The sequence below is a fragment of the Enhydra lutris genome, unplaced genomic scaffold (assembly GCF_002288905.1).
Source record: "Enhydra lutris kenyoni isolate GAN:26980312 unplaced genomic scaffold, ASM228890v2 scaffoldscaffold19, whole genome shotgun sequence".
Classification (NCBI taxonomy): Eukaryota; Metazoa; Chordata; class Mammalia; order Carnivora; family Mustelidae; genus Enhydra; species Enhydra lutris.
The window spans coordinates 34,777,868-34,787,864 of record NW_019154103.1 but is presented as its reverse complement, the minus strand read 5'-3'; the positions used below and the strand labels follow the sequence as shown (position 1 = coordinate 34,787,864).

At 44.2% G+C, this 9,997-nt stretch overlaps 1 protein-coding gene across 1 annotated transcript in view; it reads left to right on the top strand.

The window, feature by feature from the left end:
- The window catches only part of LOC111148377 (receptor accessory protein 5), a 31,542-nt gene that overhangs the window by 15,406 nt on the left and 6,139 nt on the right, over positions 1 to 9,997 (top strand). The window contains exons 3-4 of the mRNA XM_022504881.1: positions 4,076 to 4,214; positions 7,644 to 7,812. Of these exons, the coding sequence (XP_022360589.1) occupies positions 4,076 to 4,214; positions 7,644 to 7,812 (308 nt within the window). The remainder of the gene's footprint in view (positions 1 to 4,075; positions 4,215 to 7,643; positions 7,813 to 9,997) is intronic.

Genomic DNA, 9,997 nt, shown 5'->3' with positions numbered 1-9,997 from the left:
TTCCTTCCTTCCTTCCTTCCTTCCTTCCTTCCTTCCTTCCTTCCTTCCTTCTTTCCTTCCTCCCTTCCTTCCTTTTCAGGTAAGCTGTCCACCCAGCATGGGTCTTGAACTCATGACCTGGAGATCAAGAGTTGCTGGCTCTCCCTGAGCCACCCAGGCACCCCAATCTCTGGTACTTTGTAGTTTCGAGCCCTGCACATGTTATTTTTCTTCCCTGAGCCTCAGTCTTTCCCTCAAAAGTGAAAGTAACAATACCTCTTTCATAGGGGGAACTGACTGGGTAGCTCAGTCAGTTACGCAACTGCCTTAGGTTCAGGTCATGATCTTGGAGTCCCAGAATCAAGTCCTGCATCAGGCTCCCTGCTTGGTGGGGAGTCTGGTTCTCCCTCTGACACACTCCCCTCTCATGCTTGCTCTCTCCCTCTCTCTCAAATAAATAAATAAAGTCTTTTTTAAAAATACCTATTTCATAGGGCTCTTATAAAGTTAAAGAATTATTAGGTAAAATTTAACCAAGGATGTGAAAAACCTGTATTCTGAAAACTATGAGGCATTGATGAAGAGGACACAAATGGAAAGACATACCACGCTCATGGACTGGAAGAACTAATATTGTTAAAATGTTCATACTACTCAAAGCAGTCTACAGATTCAGTATAATCCCTATCAGAATACCAATAGCACTTTTTACAGGACTAGAACAAATAACCCTAACATTTGCATGGAGTCACAAAAGACCCTGAACTGCAGGTATCACAGTCCCAGATTCAAGGTCTGTTATAACGCTGTAGTAGAACAATATGGTGCTGCTGCAAAGATGGACACATAGATCAACAGAACAGCATAGAAAGCCCAGAAATAAACTCATGCTTATATGGTCAATTCATCTATGACAAAGGAGGCAAGAATATGAAGTGCGGAAAGGATAGTCTTATAGATAAATGATGTTGGGAAAAACATTATTAGGCTCTTACCTCTCCCAGTCTTCAGCTGTGCCATGTTGACCAAAATGGAAATGACTTAAAGGCATAGAGCCCTGCTTAAGATTTCTTGGGTCCTCGTGCTGCCTGAGAAGCAGCTACATCATTATTCTGATACACTGAGTTGAAATGTGATCGTGTGTGTATGAGGCAGGAGAGTGCATTGCTGAGTAATTAATCATCTGAGTCCACTCACCTGGACAAGGAAGTCTATAAGTAAATAGCATTCAGGAAATGGCAGTTGTTTGTTTTTTTGTTTTTGTTTTTGTTTTTGGTTTTTTTTTTTTAAAGATTTTATTTAGTTATTTGACAGACAGAGATCATAAGTAGGCAGAGAGGCAGGCAGAGAGAGAGAGAGAGAGGAAGGGAAGCAGGCACCCCGCTGAGCAGAGAGCCCGATGTGGGGCTCGATCCCAGGACCCTGAGACCATGACCCGAGCCGAAAGCAGTGGCTTAACCCACTGAGTCACCCAGGCGCCCCAAGATTTTTTTTTTTTTTAAGATTTTTATTTATTTATTTGAGACAGAGACCACTAACAGGGAGAGCTGCAGATGGGAGAAGCAGATTCCCTTCTGAGCGGGGAGCCTGATGTGGGGCTCAATCCCAGGACCCCGGGATCGGGACCTAAGCTGAAGGCAGACACTGAACTGAGCTACCCAGGAACCCTTAAGCTGAAGAGGTTTTTAATAGAAGTTCTCATATGATTGAAGCATTTAATTATTGTTTTAATTTAAAATAGCACAAGGTTCATTTCTAAAAATGTCTACATGTCATAACATCATCAGTTAGTCACAACAAGAAAGAAGGAACAAGAAATTGTCTATAGGTGTGGAACCCGAGACTCAAAAAGATGAAGCTCCCCAGTCTAGTTAGTTCTCTCCCCAGAGAAGAGCTTAAAACTGCCATTTCCTGGTGGTGCCTGGGTGGCTCAGTGGGTTAAGCATCTGTCTTCAGCTTGGGTAATGATCTCATGGTTCTGGGGTCAAGCCCCGATGCATTTATAGATTGGGCTCCCTGCTTAGCCTGGAGTCTGCTTCTCCCTTTCCTTCTCCCTCTGCCCCTCCTCCCACTCATGCATACTCTCTCTTTCTCAAATACATAAATAAATAAAATCTTAAAAAAAAATCTTTAGCTTAATAAGTCTCTGTGGTCCTTTCTTCTTTCATCCGCCTTGGTTTTCCCCAGAGTCCTGGTCAGCCTGTGTGTTCAGTTTCGAGCTCTTTTCTTCCTACTTTCCAGTGTTACTACGTAGTGTTCCAAGTGTATTAACAAGGAAGCTTTTGAATCCATAGTGTCCTTAAGTTAGAGGACTAACCTTTTTTTTTTTTTTTTTTTTTTTTTTTTATTCCTTGAAGCACTGAACTTGAACTGTTTGGGTGGCTTTTCTGTTTGAATCTGTGGATCTTGACTAACCTCTTAAAAATAATGACACAGAATGGAATTGAAAATACCAGAATGTTTCCATGGAATGTTTATTTCAGTTTATGTGTATGTGTGGATATGTTTGTTGACTGGATCATGTTTGGTTACTTAGTCATGGATTGCTTTTGTTTCTCAGACCAGGACCAGAAGTGATTATACCTCCGCATCCCCTCTGCCCAGGTGTGATGTATAAGAAAAAAAATCTTTATCAAAATAATAACTTAAAAGATCCACTTAAATAGAAATGGGGAGGAGAATGACCTTACATGTCAAGGGGATACCGTTGTTAGTTCTTGGGCTAATGTGCTTGCCTACGCCTGTCTATGGCCCTCGATTACATTTGCCAGCTTCTGTCCTAGGAAAGCTAAAACACGGACATAGTCCACATGTTACAAGCTATTATTTTATAAGCAGCTTTCTTAAATTCATTTTGTGATTCTTTTGTGTAAACTGAAACACTCTTGACTTTCAGAGTGGCCATCACTTCTCCCTCTCTCTCCCTCATGACATTGGCGCTCATCTCAGTCAGCTGTACCTTTCTCCCTTTAGTTGTTTTCTTAAAACAATCATGCACACAAACAAACATAATACCCACAGCTGCCTCTCACCAGTTCAGAGGCTTTCTTAGTGAATAACTCAGCGTGATTTAGCAACCTAATAGTCACTTTCGGGAACCTGTGTACCAAGTATTTTCAATAGTTACCGCATCCCATAGACTAACAAGAGTCATACGTTTTCTAGTTTACTATTTTAGTTCAACTCAGTTATGATAAGTAACCAGACGTACGTCAGGACAGGATAAAAAAAAAATTGTGGCATTCAGGCTTAGAATGACGAGATTCCCAGGCCTGGAAGAGATTTCTGTGATTCAGAAGTAAAAGATGATTTTAAATTTATTTCCATTCATTTACAGAATAAAATTTGTTTAAGCAGTAGGTGGTACTGAGAAAGTCAGGCTGTTAAGATGAGGGGAGGAGAGATCACAGTCCAAGGCTCACATATGCTAGTCGGAACCAAACAGAAGCCATGATGTTTGCTTTCACCTGTCTGTTACAAAGTATATTACAGACTTCCGGCTGTATCTGAACTGTGTTCCTGAAGTTCCTTTACAGAAGTTTCTATTTACCCATGACATAACTCAGTTATTAAAAGCACATAAGAACTAAGTTACCATGAATGAATTCTCTCTCTCTCTCTCTTTTTTTTTTTACAATTTTATTTATTTAAGTAATCTCTGTACCCAACATGGGGCCCAGACTCACAACCCCAAGATCAAGAGTCACATCCTCTACTGTCTGAGCCAGCCAGGTGCCCCACCATGAGAGAATTCTTGATGTATCTCTGGCATCAGGACGCCACTTGGGGGTTCCCAGTCATTGGTGGTATCTCCTGGTGCCTGGGTGGAGGCACAGGCAGGGTGGAAATCTGGGGGAAAGCTAGTGTTGGTTTTTCTGGTGACTAGAAGACTGGTGACCAGTAGTTACAATGGCTTGTCTTACTGTTTCCTCACTGCTTCCTATCCTTATGTTGTGTTCCTATCTCAGTAGCATGGCACATGCATTTGCCTGAGTTCCCTACTTGGTGTTAGAGGGCCGGCTGTCAGAGTCTGCTGTTTGAAAGTGTTTCATTGAGGTATCCCTACATGACACATGTGCTTTTTATTGCCTTTCAGAATTAAAGCCATAGAGAGTCCCAACAAAGAAGATGATACCCAGTGGCTGACCTACTGGGTAGTGTATGGTGTGTTTAGCATTGCTGAATTCTTCTCTGACCTCTTCCTGTCATGGGTCCCCTTCTACTACATGCTGAAGGTATGTTGGCTTTCCCTGAACTGCTCTTTTTCCTTCTACCTATGGATTTGCTTTGTGCCCTACCACTAAAATACACTTCCATCTCAGGACTCATACAGAGGCATAGGAACAAAGGCTTGAATGTTGAACATCTGTGGTCTGGCCTCCCCTTAGACAGGAAGACCTGTTAGGCCCAGCTCAGTTACTTTGTATACTGTTTGGAAACAGCCAAAGCAATTGTGTATTCAAGAGGGGCTTGATAATAAAAGGTGGAAATATGGTGCCGTGACCCAGGCATTGCTGATAGTTTACCAAGATCCTCTCTTCACACTGGATAGTAACACACTGGATAGTAAAACAAATGTGCCTCCATTAGTAGTCATCAGTGAAAGTGAGAGAATTTACTGCACGTTCCAAAGAGATAATATACTTGAGATGATTAAAAATTGATTATGCTGTCAGTCAAAATGCATTCTCCCCACAGCAGTGCATATTCTGAGTGACTTCAGAGAACAGACTGAGAAAAAGCCTCTGAATTGCAGAGTGGGTAGGAAAATACCTCCCACCCCCTTTTTTTAATTTAGAGATTTTATTTATTTATTTGAGAGAAGGAGAGCACACAAGCAGAGGAGGGGGGCAGAGGGAGAAGGAGAAGCAGACTTCCCACTGAGCAGAGAGCCCGACATGGGGCTCGATCCCAGCACCCTGGGATCATGACCTGAGCCAAAGGCAGACCCTTAACCTGACTAAGCCACCCACGTGCCCCGAAAATATTCCTTTTTAAGGACTAGCATAGACCATATGCTGTTGCTACAATCACATGGTGATGTATGGATGAGAAAAGAGACCTAAGTAAGGACACGATTAATATTTCTTTTTTTTTTTAATTTTTCTTGTGGCTTTTGACATTCACTTAGTTCTGGACAGTCTGGTCCCACTGTATATAAAGCAGATCCCTGCCTTAGAGATGCGGCTTCTAGGAGAAAACGGGACTTTTAAATGGTAAAATTGTTAGAACCACGGACAGAATCATCTGGTCGGCTGTAATCCGAACTTGAGTTAGTCCGTTAGTCCTCATCTTGCCAAGCGTCAGTTAAAGTAGCACAGGCAGTAAGAGTGGGCTTCGGTTGGCTCTCGGGAGTGGGAGCATCGCCCGGTCTGTCGGCACTTTGAGGGCAGCTTGATTAAAAAAAATAAACAAAAAAAGATGGTGGGGGAGGGGCGCCTCTGGGGTGCAAGCCAGTTATGCGTCTGACTCTTGATTTCAGCTCAGGTCATGATCTCAGGGTCATGGGATGGAGAGACATGACAGGCTCTGCGCTCAGCAGGGAGTCCGCTTGTCCCTCTCCCTCTGCTCCTTTGTCTCTCTCCAATCAGTCAATCAATCAATCAATAAAATCTTTAAAAAATTAATAAAATGATGGTCGGATCTGTGTAGTTCAGGGTACTCCTGGGCTCTAGAATAATTATGTAGATTAAGGGAGTTAGAAAAGCTGGTACCTGAATATCACCATGAGAGTTGAACAGTAATTAACTTAATTTTTTAATACAAGAAAGCTCTTCCATTTGAAAACTGGAAAATGCTAATGATGTAGGTAGAGAGCAGTAATTATTTTACTGTCCCAAGATAGTAGCTGAAGGGTACTGGAAAGACCTGAGCAGACCAGGGAATGCCTCATCACGTTGGGAGAGGTACAAAAATACAGACGCTTACCTCTGGTTCTTTCTGATAGTCTTGCCTTAATTCATCCAGAAAAGATGAATTGAATTAGCGTTTCTGGATTACTAAGGGGTTGATGTCTACACGGGCAGATAATACCACAGAGATTTCAACACCAATAAGGACTGTAGGACTTGGGAATACTATTGCTATCTTGAGTACTTTCTTTAAGGACCTTAATTTGTGACTTTCCTGAAATCCCACAGAAGAGAAAACTCTTAGAGAGGTTGTTTATGACTTTACCTCAAGTCATCAAATAAAGTAAAATAAAATAGATACCAACTGATTCCTAATCCAGTGAGTCATTTCCACTTCACCTTGACCCCGATGAGCTTATAATACGGGCATCTATCTCTACATCAGTAATCCATTACTGAAAATTAGATCTTCTGTAGGAATACCAGCCAGCAGACTATTTACTGCACTTTTAGATGGTAAAAATTAAGATGTATAAATAAAAAACTCCATACTGGCTTCCCAAATATTAGTAAAACACAGCAAAATATCCCTGTATAAGTAACAAATACTCAACACTTCTAGCTCTCCAGTTAACATAGTTGGTAAGAAATTATTGCCTCATATGCAATGGTCCGTGGCACATCTCCTTGAATACTCCACATACTCTTTTTTTTTTTTTTTAAGATTTTATTTATTTGACAGAGTTCACAGGCAGGCAGAGAGGCAGGCAGAGAGAGAGAGAGGAGGAAGCAGGCTCCATGCTGAGCAGAGAGCCTGATGCGGGGCTCGATCCCAGGACTCTGAGATCATGACCTGAGCTGAAGGCAGAGGCTTAGACCACTGAGCCACCCAGGCGCCCCTACTCCGCATACTCTTTAAAATGTCCACGTGGAATTCTAATTCAATGTCAAGGATATAGTTTCTCCTTTTCCCTGCACATTCCCTGCACATTTAAACTGTTGTATTGAGTTTGGGGTATGTATGTATTAGTGTTAAACCTATATAAGAAACCATTAGAAAACACCGTATGATGTTTGGATATTAAAAACCAGATACCTGTGTGGCTCAGTTGGTTAAGCGTCACATTCGGTCAGGGGTTTGGGGTTGCGAGATTGAGCCCCTCCCTCATTGCGCTCTGCGCTCAGCAGGGAGTCTGTTGGGATTCTCTCCCTCAGCCTCTGCATCTCCCCCATGCATGCATGCACACACACACTCTCTCTCAGATAAGTAAAGCTTTTTAAAAAGTAAATAAATAAATAAAAACCAGACGTCTTCCAGAGGGAAATGTTAGAGAGATGGTCTACAGGGTCTGCCTGGCTTTAAGCAGAGGCAATGGAAGCAACAGATGGTGAGAGATGCAGTCACTCCGCTCCGCTCTGCGTTTCGGGTTAATACAGATGTGGGGTTAAGAAAATCAAGGTTTTGGGCACCTGGGTGACTCAGTGGGTTGAAGCCTCTGCCTTCGGCTCTGATCATGATCCCAGGGTCCTGGGATCAAGCCCCGCATCAGGCTCTCTGCTCAGTGGGGAGCCTACTTCCCTTCCTCTCTCTCTGCCTGCCTCTCTGCCTACTTGTGATCTCTCTCTCTGTCAAATAAATAAAATCTTAAACAAAAAAAAAAAAAGAAGAAAGAAAGAAAATACTGGAAATGCTGTTGGAGAACATAGCTGAGGCAGGGCCATCCGCAGAGCAACGGTGGCAGTGTGTGTGGTCAGGATGCTTGCGGCCTGTCCCGTTACCATGGTTACCATGCTGTCTGTCTTCCTGTGCAGTGTGGCTTCCTGTTGTGGTGCATGGCCCCGAGCCCTTCCAACGGGGCTGAACTGCTCTACAAGCGCGTCATTCAACCCATCTTCCTGAAGCATGAGTCCCAGGTGGACACTATGGTGAATGACTTGAAGGACAAAGCCAAAGAGACTGTAGATACCATCACTAAAGAAGGTAAGACTCAGGGGCGCCTGGGTGGCTCAGTGGGTTAAAGCCTCTGCCTTCGGCTCGGGTCGTGATCCCGGGGTCCTGGGATCGAGCCCCACATCGGGCTCTCTGCTCAGCAGGGAGCCTGCTTCCTCCTCTCTCTCTGCCTGCCTCTGTGCCTACTTGTGATCTCTGTCTGTTAAATAAATAAATAAAATCTTTAAAAAAAAAAAAAAAGAAGGTAAGACTCAGGGGCAGGTGGGAGGACCTAGGGGGTCCTGGGCCCAAATAACAAGCTGCTTCTCCTCCTGTCAGCTTTCCTCAGCTAAATGCCAGAGCAGCTCTGTGATCTCTTGACCAACACTTCGCCTGTTGCCCTTTGCTTTTCCCAAGATTCTTCCACCCTGCTGCATTTAAGGCACTGTTTGGTCAGCATATTAGGAAAAAATGACTTTCCTGTGCTGGGCAGAGGTTTTAGAGAATCATCTGTATTTATATACATGTATAATCTCTTTAATTCATTTCAGGTTGAACTGTTTAATATGCTTTTATTATAGGTCCAGAGAATGCCTTCTCACGTCTCCTGATTCATTTATTTAACATTTATTTATTGCGGTGCTTAGTATGTGCCAAGTGTGCTCGTAGCTCTGGGGAGTAGCCAGTGAACCACACAGACCATACTCCTTGAACTTGTGAAACCTACACTCTTGTTGAGAGATACAGTAAAATATTAAAGTTACAGGATACAGTCAGCTGATGATCTAGAGAAAAATAAAGCAGATAGATCAATAGGGAGTTCTGGGGGCTGAAGGGAAGTTACTAATTTTAAATAGAATGATTTAAAGAATCCTCACCAGAAGGCCGTCCTGGATCAGACTTGAAGGAAATGGTCGGGGAGGATTCGCCAGACAGAGAAAACTGCATGTGCAAAGCGGAGGCGGGAGCGGTGTGGTTGGAAGGGAGTGAACCAGGCAAGAGAAGGAGGAGATAAGGTCAGAGAGGTTGGGGAGTGGAGGCTGGAGGAAGACAGATTACAGACGGCCTCATAGGCTTCTGTAGAGGCTTTGGGTTTAACCTGGTGAGATGGGTGCTGTTGGGGAACTTTGAGCAGAGGAGAACATGATCCCTCCTGTGCTTTCCCAGGATCTCTTTGGCCACTGTATTAAGAAGAGACTGAGGGCGCCTGGGTGGCTCAGTGGGTTAAGCCTCTGCCTTCAACTCAGGTCCTGATCTCGGGGTCCTGGGATTGAGCCCCACATCGGGCTCTCTGCTCAGTGAGGAGCCTACTTCCCTCTCTCTGTCTGCCTCTCTGCTTACTTGTGATCTCTCTGTCAAACAAATAAATAAAATCTTTAAAAAAAAAAGAGAGAGAGAGACTGATGGGGGACAGGGAGGAAATCAGGAGACCAGTCATAAGGGACTTGCAGTGATCCACGTGGAGAGAACGACAGTGGCTTGGGTGGTAGTAGTAGCAGTAGGAGGCCGGAAGTCGTTGGAGTATTGGTGTATTCTGAAGGGGGAACCACTAGGATTTGCTTAGGGATCAGGCGTGGAGTAGGAGAGAGGAGTCATGCATGAAGCCAAGCCTTTCAGCGAGAAGAGGTGGAAGGATAGAATTGCTGCTGAGCTGGGGAAGACTAGATGGAACCGGTTTAGAGGGGAAAACAAGGAAGTCAGTTCTGGGCATGAGACCAGATGAGATGACGAGGGGAGTGAATATAGTTAGAAAAGTTGAGGTTTAAGACTGAGCCAGGGGTCCCCAATGTTTGGAGATTGGGGAAATGAGAAGCAGTGGACACAGCATATTGGTAAGTGAGTGGCCAGTTGTGGCAGCAGGAAAGCCACGTGACTGCTGTCCTCGGGGCCAAGTGAAGACAGTGTTTCAAAGAGGAGGGAGGGGTCCGTTGTGTCACATGCTGCAGACAGGTCAAGTAAGGTACAACTGAAAACAGGCTGTCACACTCCGCAGGGAGGAAGGTGCTAGTGATTTTGACAAAACAGTTGAAGTGGTGAGACTTAAATCCTGATCGGAATGGATGTGAGAGATGGGAGGCAAAGCTGAGAAAAGATAGGCGAGTCTTGGGGCGCCTGGGTGGCTCAGTGGGTTGAGCCGCTGCCTTCGGCTCGGGTCGTGATCTCAGGGTCCTGGGATCGAGTCCCGCATCGGGTTCTCTGCTTGGCGGAGATCCTGCTTCCCTCTCTCTCTCTCTCT